The 14,268-nt window shown below is 48.4% G+C and overlaps 5 protein-coding genes across 5 annotated transcripts; 2 read left to right on the top strand and 3 right to left on the bottom strand.

Moving 5' to 3' along the window:
* Positions 1 to 2,357: 2,357 nt before the first annotated feature.
* PEX2_001150 (uncharacterized protein) lies at positions 2,358 to 3,656 on the bottom strand (the record flags this gene model as incomplete). Its single annotated transcript, XM_016737393.1, has 7 exons — positions 2,358 to 2,486; positions 2,537 to 2,613; positions 2,678 to 2,728; positions 2,800 to 2,966; positions 3,046 to 3,161; positions 3,329 to 3,593; positions 3,649 to 3,656. 7 exons carry the CDS (start codon positions 3,654 to 3,656, stop codon positions 2,358 to 2,360), a joined length of 813 nt encoding a protein of 270 aa, XP_016599108.1.
* A 498-nt stretch (positions 3,657 to 4,154) lies between these two features.
* PEX2_001140 (uncharacterized protein) lies at positions 4,155 to 4,908 on the bottom strand (the record flags this gene model as incomplete). Its single annotated transcript, XM_016737392.1, has 5 exons — positions 4,155 to 4,280; positions 4,334 to 4,458; positions 4,525 to 4,575; positions 4,632 to 4,780; positions 4,847 to 4,908. 5 exons carry the CDS (start codon positions 4,906 to 4,908, stop codon positions 4,155 to 4,157), a joined length of 513 nt encoding a protein of 170 aa, XP_016599107.1.
* A 520-nt stretch (positions 4,909 to 5,428) lies between these two features.
* On the top strand, positions 5,429 to 6,472 carry PEX2_001130 (uncharacterized protein; the record flags this gene model as incomplete). The annotated part of the gene is made up of 1 exon (XM_016737391.1): positions 5,429 to 6,472. The coding sequence occupies one exon, from the start codon at positions 5,429 to 5,431 to the stop codon at positions 6,470 to 6,472; it is 1,044 nt and encodes a 347-aa protein (XP_016599106.1).
* A 454-nt stretch (positions 6,473 to 6,926) lies between these two features.
* PEX2_001120 (uncharacterized protein) lies at positions 6,927 to 11,714 on the top strand (the record flags this gene model as incomplete). Its single annotated transcript, XM_016737390.1, has 4 exons — positions 6,927 to 9,635; positions 9,688 to 10,177; positions 10,403 to 10,456; positions 10,507 to 11,714. The coding sequence occupies 4 exons, from the start codon at positions 6,927 to 6,929 to the stop codon at positions 11,712 to 11,714; spliced, it is 4,461 nt and encodes a 1,486-aa protein (XP_016599105.1).
* A 693-nt stretch (positions 11,715 to 12,407) lies between these two features.
* PEX2_001110 (Major facilitator superfamily domain, general substrate transporter) lies at positions 12,408 to 13,922 on the bottom strand (the record flags this gene model as incomplete). The annotated part of the gene is made up of 5 exons (XM_016737389.1): positions 12,408 to 12,463; positions 12,523 to 12,696; positions 12,755 to 13,273; positions 13,369 to 13,785; positions 13,832 to 13,922. 5 exons carry the CDS (start codon positions 13,920 to 13,922, stop codon positions 12,408 to 12,410), a joined length of 1,257 nt encoding a protein of 418 aa, XP_016599104.1.
* Between the last annotated feature and the right edge of the window lie 346 nt (positions 13,923 to 14,268).

Raw genomic sequence — 14,268 nt, 5'->3', positions numbered from 1 at the left:
TCCCCTCTCTTCGCCTGGTTCTCCGAGTCACCGGGTACCTGCATCACCAGTACTGCTAGAACTGTCCGCTGTATCACTCCGGCAGGTCGTACACAAATAGGTTCGGGTCGCGACGCTATGCCTCGTTGTTTTCGTCGGCAGCGTATGCTGATCTCTATGTGCGTTGATATGAGGTGACCTCGGCGGACCTGGCGCGCGGCCACTGTGTTGTGCGTCCTGTTTCTCCAGCACTTACAGTTTCTTGATTTGGTTTGATTGAGTTTTCGTCCCCTGCCCCCTTCTCCCTCCCCGTGGCGACCGAGTCCACTGACTGAAACTGTCCTAGGAGACCTAACGCGATCATGAACTTTGCCACGATCGGCGCTGCCTTTGATTCTTTTAATATTTCTTCCTCCCTGAGCATCGTTGAAACGCCCGCTTCGAACAATTCCTCCATCATCTCTGCCCGCGACTCTTCTAGGAGTGGACATTCGAGCAGAACGTGTCGCACACTCTGGTTCCCTAGGTCGTATTTACAGCGCGGTAAGTCTGTCTTCTTGATTTTATACAGGTACTCGGCCAATCCGATAATACCTGTGCGCAATTGGATTAAAACTGATGTTGTCGCTTTCCGCAGTCCCTTCCAGTAGAGTAAATTTGATTTGTTCGGAATATCGATTAGCCTCTGAGTCCTCCGCGTAGTCCTTCCTCCCTTCGACCACGATTTCTCCTATGCGACCGACGATTCCTGCTTGATACTCTTGCTCGCTGCGGCGGCAAGCCGGATAAATCGGTTATGATCGGTGTTGGTCTGGTGGATGTCTGTCTGGATGTCTGTTTGGACGTCTGTTTCCTAGGTGGTGGCTGTAGTTTTTGTAAGTATGTCGGCGGTCTTATTACCTGGAATGCCTTCGTGGGCTGGAATCTAGCGTAATTTAACCTGGATCTTCCTAGTGCTCTATTCTAGTAAGCGGAGGCAGCCTTCTAGGTAAACCTAGCTGGACGGTATCCTGGGGTTCCGGATGGCTCTGAGAGCAGCCTGGTTATCTGTAAAGATAACCGCTCCTCTCTCTACTAGCCGGTCCCGCTATTGGCTGTCAACAAATCTCTCTTTGATGATTTCTAGCGCCATCTTAACAGCACGCAGTTCAGCTGCGTATACAGTGGCGTTATTGTCAGTCCCTATGTTGCACTGCCTTAACTTATCCTGGATAGTCGGGTAAACTAGGTATACTGCTGCCCTAATACCACCCTGGTATCCGCTGCTATCAGTATAGAGTTGAACTGGTCCGCGCAGCTGGTTCGCTATCCTGTTATGTGTGTTTGTTGCTTACTCTCTCCCTTCGATGTAGACCTTTGGTGGCTTAGTCTATGGTGCCTGGATGTATGCCTTCCGGCTCTCCCAGTCTCCTGCCACAGTTCGTGGGGTCCTAAGGCATCCATCCTTCTTCCAGGACTGGGCCTCCATCGGCGTCTATCCTCCCCTTTGTCTTTGTATGTTGTTTCTTTCTTTAAGCATCGTTTTTGGGACTGCGTATCGTGGTCCTGTACGAATACGTACAGCAGTCAGCCGGGCTAGCCGGTCAAGCTGCTGCTGCATAGGTAGTAAATGAAGTTCAACATCTAGTGCCTCCCTTGCAGTCGTCTTAAAAGCCCCGCTCATCAAGCAGGCAGCCCTTGACTGGATACTTGCAAACTGTTTCACGTAGCCTCTCTCTCTCACAGTGGTAGTGAGTGGTGAATGCCAGGCCGCCACTCCGAAGAGCATCTGCGGAATCATTACCGCCTGGTAAATCGCCCGCATCGCGGAGAGAGACGCCCCCCATGTAGAGCCAGTCAGGCCTCTCAGGGCCTGTAGACTGACTCCTGCCTTAGCTAGCATCTGCTCTCGGTGGTGCCGGAACGTCAGCCCTGGGTCTAGCCAGACCCCGAGATACCGCTCAGCCGTCGTGGTGGCCTGTACTGTAGTACTCGGTAGTACTAACGGCGTATATCTCTCCCCTCCCTGATCCAGATCCCCCCCGGGGGCCGGGTTAACAAAGTGGATTAATACGTATTTCTTCGGATCGAACACCGAGGCATGCCTGGCAGCCCAGGCATCGGCATGCTGGCAGGCCTTTTGTAGTTTGGAGATGTTTTCTTGCTCGCTTTTCCCGGTTACAATGAATGCCACATCGTCAACCCAGGCGAGTGGGTGGGGCTATTCAATGGATCTTTGATTTTGCCAAAAAGCTTCATTTCAATACATGGGCGAGATAGAGCTTGTGAACCACCTTACAAAATTGAAAGGCCTGGATCTGCATAGTACCAAAGGCTTCATTAGAACCACCTGAAACATATAGGTAGGTGCATTGAAATAAACCGAATGCAACCAAAATCTACGAAGGATACCACCCCGTCCGAGTATACATGATCAGTCCGATCGGAACAACAACTGTACCGAGAGAGGGAAACTCTGTGTACGGAGGAGGGGCATCTGAAGACGTGGCCTGGGTATCTGATTGTGCCTGGTAGTATGTTAGCTGATGTGGGCTGTGCCTCGGTCGAAGTGACTGACAATATTGGGGGATGCACAGAGTATCATGGCATGCTGAGGCGAGTGGATATGGTGGTTTGTTGCAAATACATCGGCTTCTAGATGTGGTCAAGCCTGGTTGTTAGAACAGATGTCAATAGAAAGTTGGGTAGTAATACTAACGGGAGGAATTGGGGCTGGTGACTATTCCGGCGCCCAATTCAAATCTTATACCTGTTAGAATAGTTAGCGGACTGTCTTAATATTCCAAATGCCCATCTTCCCTTGCTGCGAAGAAGACTCACCTGCTTTTCTGGCTGTATACTGCTCCTGGAAAACCGAGCAGACGGCGCATTCGACACTGCGGCAAAGATCCAAAGGATAACCGACATCCCCAATATAGCAGGCACGACGAGCACCGTAGAAGCGTAGTGGAAAATCTCCTAGCAGTGTGAGTAGCTCAACATCGCGACTAAAAATGGGGTTAACGACTTTATGGCCTATTCTTTATACATATACAACAGACTAATGTTCTGGGAAGGTGTACGTACCTAGCAGTTTTGTATGAACCCGGAGTTTGCCCGTCGGGGTGAAGTGGATAAGTTTTGATATCGAAGAGGATTATCTCTTCAACTTGGGAGATCTTGGTTTGATCGATCCATGAGTCCTGAAAAAGGCGTTCAACTAAACCATGGATTATTAACCGAGGGGTAGAATACTGGTACAACCGAAATCTACCTACCTCTTTTTGAAAATGGAGTATACCTGTCCAGCGGACTCAGTTCCTAACGGAGGTAAGCAACTTCCAAATGAAGCCCCTCAATGTCCACATACCACGACCATCTTCGTCGACACTGGCGGAGGAGGATTTTGTGGGGTTGCCCTGGATGATCTTTCAATGCGCTCCGAGGCATAGGTCTGGTATTCAACGACTGCATTGCTTCGGATATCCCTAGGACGCCTCTCTATAACACGGGGAGGCATATTTGCAAAGTCAACAGGAGGTTCAGTTTCGGAGGTCGCCGAATCAGAATATGCCATTAAGATGTCCTCATCAACATGTGCAGGAGGCAAGGAGGATCTTTCGGGCGGCTTGTCACTATTTCGGTTCAGCCTCGTCGGAGCTCTGCCAAAATCGGAGGCAAGGAAAGTACCTATCCATGCTGTCGGATTGGAGTATAAACACTCTACACAGCACGACGACAGTAACTAACGCAAAAGAAAAGTAAAAGCCCTCTATCACATTCAACGACCATAAAAAGCCCAAAATTCTATTCATGTAAAAGTATGGTTTCACATGGATGGCTTAGGCAGAGCAGACGTGGAAGTGCGGAGGCTCTTCCCCCAGAACACCCGCCTGAGATATTGTTTGCCTACAACAAATATCACACCCAGGTAAAAGCCACATTTCCCAAAGAAGAAACAAGCCCGTCGCTTTGGGTTGGGTCTGGACGAGTCAGCCTCGTTGGGCACACTAGCGTGTGATGACTCCGCATGAAAACTACACCTAAAATCTGTGGCACAGTTCTCACTCTTGCAATACAATATCATCATTATTTGAAAATTACGGCGCCAAAAAAAAGGAAACATGTGTAATTGAAAGATGAGACAACATAATATGAGTATTCTAGCAATAATAAATCGGGGTAATCAGAAACAATTAACGTGGTGTCCATCCCTCTCGGGTGTATACGACTAGACCGAGGGGCTTGATTCTTGCTGGGTCGTAGACAACAGTCTCTGGGTATTCGAGTTGACCACCTTCGGCTTTAGTGAGCCCTTCTACCTGTCGATATAGTCAGCTAACCATAACCGATATGTCCTCGATCAGGAACATACTGAGTCACATGGGCCTGGATTTCCCGCAGCTTTCATGTCTACAGAATAGCCAGCGTCAACCCCACAGAGAATTAGGACATGCGCGTGCGACCGGATGTGGTGGTTTCTGCTATAGATGTCGGCTTCTGGAGGGATATAAGTGAGTAACTATGAAGCAGCAGAGAATGGACCAAGGAGAATATGGAGCTTACTGGAGGAGACCACACTCGAGTAAATTCCAGCTCCGAACATGGATCCAGCATCTAGCACCGTATGAGAATAATATGGTCATGAAGCAGATGTTGTTTTGCAAACTCACTGGCGTGATTGGTTGAAAACCCCTTTTTGAGGATGCTACAGAGATAGCATTCTATGTTGTCGCAGGGTTGTAGAGAACCATTCCCGATCATGCAGGCGCGCTGTGTTCCATGGAATCGAAGCTTCAGTCTGGGGTTTTTGGCGTTTTTTCTGAAAGCGAAGACTTCAGCTTAGCATCGATACTCTACTTGCTGGCAGCCGAAAGGGTATACATACACGACGTAGATAGACACAAGCTTGCCCTTTGTCTTGGGGTGTTTCCACTCGCTCTTGAACATCCGCGAAACTAGCAAATTCAATGTTGGATCATATCTTTGAATATCTTTGGGTCAATGGATTTCGGCGTACCTTGTTGGTAAAAGCGGGTGTTGTCCTCTAAACGTACCAGTTCCTATAGCAAATGATGAGCAAAGGCCAAAATAATATTTCTGAGGTAACCCGTACCATGATCTTGTCAGCCACTATCACTGCAACTGAAGAAAAGTATAGCTAGCAACCGGATGGAATATCTACCCCTGGTTAATAAGCCTAGTTCTCTATTTAATACCGAGTCTGAGGCTACATAGTATCAAACCAGTGTTTTACAATTTCAGTATCAATTAGGCTGCCATCATCCCATGACTAAAAAGAACACGCGGCATGCGCCAAAAATCAGTGCTGATGGCCCGATCCAATCGACCTGATATTTGCCGTAGTGCATGCTAACGCTGGTTCAAATATGGTCAATTCTCTCTCTGACATTAAATTAGCAATTAACAATACCCAACAGAGAATATGTCTTTACAGAACATCAAGTCAATGCTGTGGGACTTGGTGGATGAATACCGCCAGCCCACTGCAGACCCAAGGCATACACCACCAAGTCATCGTTATAATCGCCGCCATGGAGATACCGAAGAAAGCCCCCAAAGGCAAGCCCTCAGACAAACCGCCCAGGAGACCATGAACGTTCTCCCAGGTCTTCTGAATCACCTCAACTCTGCCAATGAGGCCCACAAATCTAAGAAATTATCCTCGAATATCATCAGAGCCTTGCACCCAAACAACTGCCCGCGCTTCCCATCGCCCGCGACGATCAAAGTCATCAACGACGATACCCTCAACGTGGCCGTCAGATTGTTTGAATCTACACGAACACACCGTCTCAATCCAAGCCCCGCGAACCCCCGGCCAATAATCATAAACTTCGCCAGCCACCGAAAACCAGGCGGAGGTTGGCTAAACGGCGCGATGGCACAAGAAGAATCACTCTGCTACCGTAGCTCCTTGGCGCTCAGCCTCCACAGCAGGGATTACCCGCTCGCTCTCGACGAGTCGATTTACAGCCCCTACGTGCTGGTTATGCGGAGTGACCTGGCCTCCGGACATACCCTGCTAGCGTCTCCCTCCACTCCACCAGAGGATCTTCCTGTTGTTAGTGGGATTACGATCGCGGCTCTCTATCGACCTGCAGTTCGGACACTGGTGGCGAGGGATCCCCAGATAGGGCGACGTGGCCACAGCCCACGCTCACACCACAGCTCACCTTCAGCCTCACCATCCTGTCGACGAACTCAACAAGTTTTTGCGCGCGATAAGGACCGCAACCTTACCAAATCAAAAATGAGGCAGTCGCTCCGTATTGCAGCAGCCAATGGGCACGGGATGTTAGTCCTTGGAGCTTTGGGCTGTGGGGTGTATTCAAATCCCCCTGCTGAGGTTGCGCACTGCTGGCTCGAGGTTCTGAGGGAGAATGAGTTTCGTGGGAACTGGTGGCGGGAGGTGTGCTTTGCTGTCTATGATCCGAAGAACGAAGGCAACTTTGCGACCTTTGAACGGGTGTTGGCTGGGAAGAAGGTCTAATTTTGCTTTTTTTTTTTGGTTCTCCTTTGTTTTTATCCTCTTTTTTTATTATTGTTTTATGAATACATGTATACAGGATGATTTATTGGTTGATACTTTACACCGTACGGAGTATATCATGGAAACATGGCTCGGGCCTTTGCCTCGGCTGAGGTTGCCTTGCAAGGCTGCCTTGGTGATTTGGCAACATCTTGTCCAATACTTTTTCTAAACTTGGCGTTAAGTAAGACCAATACGAAGCATCAATTTTACCGGGGTTGATTGGTAAATCTGACAAAATACCGATTATCTCTGGTGTTCTAATCGGAGGCGCCAAGGGTCAAGATGAGGCTCTGTGGCTGCGGTCTAGCCCATACAGCCGGCAGAAATGCATTGAGGAGAACAATTTGGGTCCTTCCCCTAAAATTTCAAAGTTCAAGGGGCTCACGATATTCACATTTCATTGCCGCTCAATATGGCACACAGCGGCAGAGATGAGGAATGGCTTCGAGCCCAGTTGCACACCCTGAGAGGGCCAGGCCCCAACGATCAACCCATCCAACCCCTAATATCGACACATTTCCCAACATGGACTCTTACAGAAAATAATCAGGCAGTTCTCTTCCTTACTCAGGCGTCGGAAGAACGGAGAAATGGCGAGGTGAAAACAATGACGCACCCGGTCAAGATAAAGCAAGATAAATGGACGTACGAAGACTACAACAGCGTCTTGAAAAACATGGTCGGCGCCGGACTTGTACCTGTTGGCGTTATTGAGAGTGTCTTGAGCCATTTTAAGACCCATCAGCCCAAAAAGGCCCGGACGGGAACCTTGAAATTGCGGAAGTCAGTGACGGACGATGAAACAGATTATCTGATGGTCGACCTAATGACCACAGCTTTGGCAAAAAACCGACTTGATCAACTCCGAATTCTAGCTCACTCCGCGGGCTCGGATGTTGTCAGCAAAGTCATTCCAATGGCGATTTGGACCGACAACATAAAGGGCGTCCAGGTTCTCATGGAGGAGAAGGCCGATACGAATACCTGCGCGGAACAATTCTTGGGATCTGCTCTAGCTGGGAGGCTGGATATTATCCGTCTCTTACTTCGATCTCAAAAATCTGTTTCAAGTGATATCACGACACAGGCGTTGCCCGCTGCAGTTCAGCTTGGGAACCTTGAAATGGTCCAGCTGCTCCTCACCCATGGAGCCAATCCAAATTTCGATAACGGTCTGGCACTGAAAAACGCAATTGATGCCGACCATGCTGATATTGTCTTTTTGCTTCTTCTATGCAAGATACCCCCTACTGGTGTTCTGTTAGGATCGATGATATTATATGTATGGTCAACACCTCACATCTTCGCAAGACGCCAAGGTCAACTAATCGAGGTTCTACTGAATGGAGGTGCCTGCGGGAATGATGTTGATGTGGTCTTATCGGGTGCCGTCAAGCAGCGTTGGGGGGAATTAGTGCAGCTGCTGATGAGAAAAGGGGTCTCTATTGCCTGCTGTGACGGCCAAGCTTATAGGGAAGCAGTATATGCCGCTGATTACGACATGCTTGAGATTCTCAATGGGAGCGATCTAGGGAAAGACTTAGCAAGTGACATTTTTGCCTCCATTGACAGCAATCGACATGGACAAGAAATATCGCCGCAAGACTGGTGGAAGCTTGCCTTATCTCTTCTGACCCAAGGAGCTGCCGGTGATGTTGTTCACGAGGCCTTGGTTAATCGAGTGCACGCGAGGGATCTCACAAGCGTCGTGTTGCTCCTTGAGTTCGGTGCTTCGGTGGATTATAACGGCGGACGTGCATTGGTCATGGCAGTTTCGCTTGAAGAGTTGGATTATGTCGTACTGCTCCTTGATCGACAGCCTACAATTGAGTCGGTCAACGCAGCCATTGCCCACGTGTCCAATATTTCTCATCATGTACAGTTGGACATTACCCGCAGACTTCTCGAGGCTGGAGCAACCGGAGTTTCCGTGGATGCAGCTTTGAACATCGCTGTGAACGTACCTATATGTCAACGAGATCATATCTTTATAGAAGCTCTGGTTGACGGTAAAGCAGATGTTGGCCAGAAAGAGGGCTCTTTGTTCCACGAAGCGGTCCAGGATGGAGACGACAAAACCCTTGAGATTTTACTGGGTGGCGACTTCCCAATTGCCATTCTTTTCACATGTATCCCTCTTGCTATGAGTCTTAAAGAACAACGGCGGTACAAGATACTGGAGATTCTGCTCGACAATGGCGCCGAAGGCGGTCCTGTAATCGGCCAGGCTCTGGTTGACAGCATTGACGAAACGAAAGACTCATCGATCCGGGTGACTGAGCTGCTGTTAAAAAATGGGGCCGCGAGCACTGCCTTCAATAAAGGAGAAGCATTCACAAAAGCGATATTGTGCCAAAATCTGGAATTCTTGAAGCTCTTGCTTCAATTCAACCATCTTGACGAGTCGGAATTCTGTTCGTGTCTGTTATTCGCCATAAGCCTCCCTCGGAACGATGCCAGACTAGAGAAAGTCGGGCTCTTCCTCGCTATTGATGTGGAGATGTCAAGCGAGTATTGGATCGCCTCTCTGAACCACGAGATGCAATGCATGAGGCAGGATGACAAAGAAACCTTAGTGGTGATCGGATTTATCCTCGACGCAGGAGCCGATATCAATCATAACCAGGGAGAGATACTCTGCAATGCGATAGACATGGGATATTTTGAATGCTTCAAATTATATCTCGGTTGCAAGCTTCTCATTCCATCACACGAGGCTGCATTCAACAAGGCATTTGCTCATGCCATCAAGACCACTGATTTGCGGTATCTAACAGAAGTCCTCAAGCTAGAGACTCCAACATCTCTCCTTAATGGCGCATTGCTCACGGCCACGGAAGGTGGAGAGCAAATGAGAGATATCTGTGAGCTGTTGCTTCAGCACCATGCCTCTCCCAGTCACCAGAGCGGTTCCCCATTGTGTAATGCAATCAAGTCCACCAACTATCATATCAGGATCATCAAGCTGCTATTGGAGTTTCAGCCCTCTAGCGAAGCTATTTCAGGCGCCTTAAACTGTGCATTTGATGTCCTTGGAAGCGAAAAACGGCGTGCAGCTGTGAAACTTCTCCTTACTTCAGCAAAGCCACAAGCAACACTTGACAAGTTGCTCTTGAGAGCCGTAAGTCTTCAATAGCAGACCAAGAGATAGTGCTAACCTTGTCGCAAATTAGATACAAGAGCCGTCGTGCGACCATTCTCTACTCAAATATCTACTTCGGGCCGATGCGTCAGTATCATACCAAGATGGTAAATGCATCCTTCATGCAGTGATGAAGAATGACATTAAATCCTTGAAATTGCTACAACCATATTTCACCGAACCATCGGCTATTGTTTCACGGGTATTTGAACGTGCGTGGAAGGACGGAGCTAGAGCTGAATCCCACGAAGCCGTCCTCTCCCTCCTTCTGGAAGAAGGCGCAACGGGTGAATGGTTAAGTGTTGCGCTGGTCGATACAATTGAAGCATACGAATCCGCAACAAACGACTTCTTATTAATTATCAGTCTTCTGAAGGCTGGCGCTGATGTCAACTATGATAATGGTGCCAGCCTTGTAAAGGCGGCGGCAAAGGGGAATGTCGATATACTTCAGAGACTTTTCGCCTATGGCCCACACAGCGACCATATGACGCTGGCATTCCCACATATATTTGCCTCTAGTGTGTCCAGCCGCACGATCCATGCCCTTATTATAGAGTTTTGCTCTCATCAGTCACAGCCAAGTTTTACCGATACCCCCAATCCCATCCTGTTTCTGCTACTGCAGAGATATCCTCAAGAAATAAAGTCGCTCAAATATCTGATAAACGCAGGTTGCCCAGTTGATCCCCCAGTGGAGACAGAATGGGGCCCATATTTGTCGTTGTTACACTGGGCGCTCATAGAAGGGCGGTACAATATTTCCGACGAAGTTTTTGACGTTCTGCTGGATGGTGGAGGTACGCTCTACATCAAGAAGTTGGTAACTGCTCTACTAACCTACTACCAGCAAACCCAAACCGCAAGACTACGTCAGGTCTCACACCTCTTGAGCTTGCAATCTTATTACCACGACGTGAAGTCGTTGCAAGCCTCCTACGCCATGAAGCTGACACCACAGTGACCACAGGGACAGCTGATTCGCAGTCCATGCTTTTTCTCGCCGTAACCACAAGGGACAGCCACATTGTCCGGATGATCATGCTAGCTAGCCTGATGGTGCGCGATGGGGCACTCCATGAAGCCGCCCGAGAGGTAGACGTCAAAATCATTGAAATCCTAGTCAGAGAGGGAAATCAACGCGACTACGCCTACTCTGGCTGCAATGGTCGCACCGCATTGGCTGAGCTCTGTTTGAGAGCAGATGGAAACAAACCAGCATCTGAGCTTAAGCGGGCAATGACACTTCTGAAAGATGACCACAACTTCAGACAGAAATCAAACGGAAAATCGGCCCTTCACTTGGCACTGGACAACCCGCGGAACGCACCATCTATGACACAGGCTCTTCTCGACAGTTTCATGGCAGACTACGTGAACAACGACTTCAATCTATACAAAGAAGACGAACTGGTATACTCCCCCCTAGCCTACGTCGCGAAGCATCGGAACATGGCATCTTCAAAGCATGATGAATCTCTACTCCAGCTTCTCACCCAGTTCGGGTGCAAGAACAGGTTTTGGGCCCGAGAAGGATATCCGCAGCCCGGGGACGTGATCAATCCACCAGATGATATTGCCCAAATTATAAGCAATCAGAGGAGTAAAGAACGGATGTTGGAACGCCTCCATATCCAGTCCAAGGCAGCGCAAGCCACCATATCGGATCGACACGAGCTTATACTCAAGAATGAACAGCATGCAGCCGACCAGAGAGCAAAGCTAGAGAAGGAAGCCGAGGAGCGCTACATGTCCATAGCAACTAGTCGATATACTGCGGAGCTTGCACATATGGACCAGCTCGCTCACCTGGCCTTTGCAGGCTATCGAAGCTCTGCCAGCCTTGAACTGGACGGTCCATTGGCCGAGTACGCCCAGTTGGATCGTAAAAGGCAGAAAGCTGAGCTAGAACACCTTAAAAAACAGCAAACTTTGATCACCGCTGGCTATAAAGAGCGGGCGGAGATCGAGAAGAAGAATCGCGAGACTAATGCGCTCGAGATGCGGCGTCTTCGAGAGCTCTGGTATGAGATTGACCCATGGGACCAGACCGGATAGTGCCCAGTGTGTATAGTAGTAATTAATGGAATGGACCCATGCTCAGCTGAATAGAAGTTAGTTTTAGTTTTGAATAAAATCCGACCAGTAAGGGTCGGTATATCGCAGAAAAGGTAAAAGTTTAATGTTGTCACAAGATATATATTGAAGAGTTTTATTGCAGTACCACTATATACTTTCTAAATGAACTTCAGCAATTCATAAATTAGCGAAATGCCGCGTTTCTTTGTATTTTTGGACCGAATATAGAGAGGGAACTAGTATTAATTGATTCTAAATTATTCAAACTAATAAAATATTACCTTTAGAATAAGGCTTAAACACGGGGGTAAAACGAAGGGTACATTCAAAACCCCTAGAAGGGGATTCAACTTTTGCTTGGTATCTGAATTTCCGGTATATCTGTACTGCTTAGGGCCTATTTAGGGGCCCATTAACCCGCAGTGGGCTTTGTGGGCTCTGTGGAGCTCTACACTGGTTATACATGGAAAAGTCTCTTGCACAAAGTATGCTTTTTTAACCGCCTGCACATATATTCAAAGAGACCTCTACAACAACCATCTTGAAACGACCAGCTAAAAATATATCAGAAGGCCTCAAACACAGCCGACTCTTCTTGCATAATATAACGTTGGAGGTACATATAGATCTGTACCGAACGGACTTACCCAATTGGGTTAGCCTGGCACCAATTCACTTTGATCGTAAAAAACACGCAGCAAAAATGGCGAGGATAATATAAACAACCCCTGCCAGTGTTAACAAATATTAACACACAGTTAATCTAGGAATTCGACGGATCACTTACTGAAAACCGAATTCATGGAAGTGTAGCCAAACCTTTCCCGGAGGAATCCAGAGATGGCTGGGCCAATGGTCATCCCGCTGGTCGCAGCGACATCAGTCATAGCATACACGCAAGACAGGCCCCCGCGAGGTCCAAAGATACCCGGAGTCTCCTTCTCGTAAGCTCGAACAGAAGCTGAGAATGTGTCAATCAAAGGTCTTGCTACAAGTCAGAAAAATCGATCGGGACTTACCAGTCACTTCCACAGGCCCAACACCAGTCACAAAAGGTCGCAGAACACCAAGACAAATAATCGATGATATATACAATGCTGGACCCCGATGCTGCAAAGTTGTCCAGGGGAAATGCTTATTCCCGGCCACTCCGACAAGGACATGAAATACTGCATGCAGAGCAAGACTGATGGTGATAGGCAATCGGACCCCGATGCAATCACGCAGCCATCCAGCCGGGGTACTGAGGAAGAGAGCGGGGACAGAGAGGAGGAAGAACATTATCCCAACATCTCTTGGTGTCCATCCAAATGCCTCACCTGTGTGCAGAGGAAGTGTGGCATGGAAGCTGGTGAGGATGGCTGTGGTCAAAATCGTAACAGCCAAAGCTGTCAGCACGCGACTATCACGAAGCAGGAATATCCAGAATCCGAATGTGGTAGATGCGTCATGGGGCTCAATTTGCGTCTGTGAGGGGAGAAGGGTCGTTGTTTCATCCGAGTTATCAGAGTAAACAGGGCTCGAATGCTGTGGATTCTCTATCATCAACAAACGTGCGATGATATCAATGACCAAAATGCCAACGGGTACACTCCACGTCAACCAATATCCCACGGTATATCTAGTAGGATACCGGAGACCATGGGCCCGCTGATTATACCAGCGCTGGCAAAGGACATAATCACGCCCATCATTTTGCCCATGTCACTCTCATGCACAGTATCTGCTGCGGTAGCAAGGCCGACAATCCAGACGGCTGAGCCAGCAATTCCTTGAAGTACTCGACCGAGGAGAAGTACAACAAGTGAAGGTGACCACGCGACTAGAATTGTTCCCACGACACACCCCGCAAGAGATAAAAGCAGCGGTGTCCGCCTATTGGGCATCTTATCCGCAAAATGTCCAATTAGGGGACCGGAAATGGCAGAGACGAGGCCATGAAGGGTCAGGATTCCCGCAGTCAAACGTTGGGTTTGAGAGGGATCTTTGTGGAGGCGATCTTCGAATAGGTACGGCAGCATGGGTACCAGGAAACCATAGAGAAACAATTCTGGATAGGTTAGAGAAAATCACGCAAATAGAGCACGAATAGATACCAATGAACAACGCAATTGAAACGGTACTGATGATGAACCACCTAGAAGAGCGCCATGTATAGCCAATAGGCCTTGAGCTGGGGACGTCCATGTTTGTTAGAGTAGCTGTGAAGGAGCTTTGTAAAAGAATGTAAAAGGTATTAGGTAGTTGTTCGTAAGAAGAGAAAGTGAAAATTCAAAGCTCAGCCGCACCATGTACGGGGCGTTCTTAATTTGGTCAAAATCTTTACTATTAGTAGAATTTGCGCAAGCCAGATGTACCCTCATGACTGAAGTATGGGCGGCGCCCCATCAATTACGTTGCGCTGCTGATTAAATTGAGTAAAATGTATGCACTATGAGCTGCGTATGCGTAAGAGGCGATCTATCAGTAGCCTACCGTTGCAGCATGAGCATACCAAGACAGTGAGACATAGTGGTACAGAGTATACCACATC

The sequence above is a fragment of the Penicillium expansum genome (assembly GCF_000769745.1).
Source record: "Penicillium expansum strain MD-8 chromosome Unknown contig3, whole genome shotgun sequence".
Classification (NCBI taxonomy): Eukaryota; Fungi; Ascomycota; class Eurotiomycetes; order Eurotiales; family Aspergillaceae; genus Penicillium; species Penicillium expansum.
This window is presented reverse-complemented; position numbering and strand designations above follow the sequence as displayed.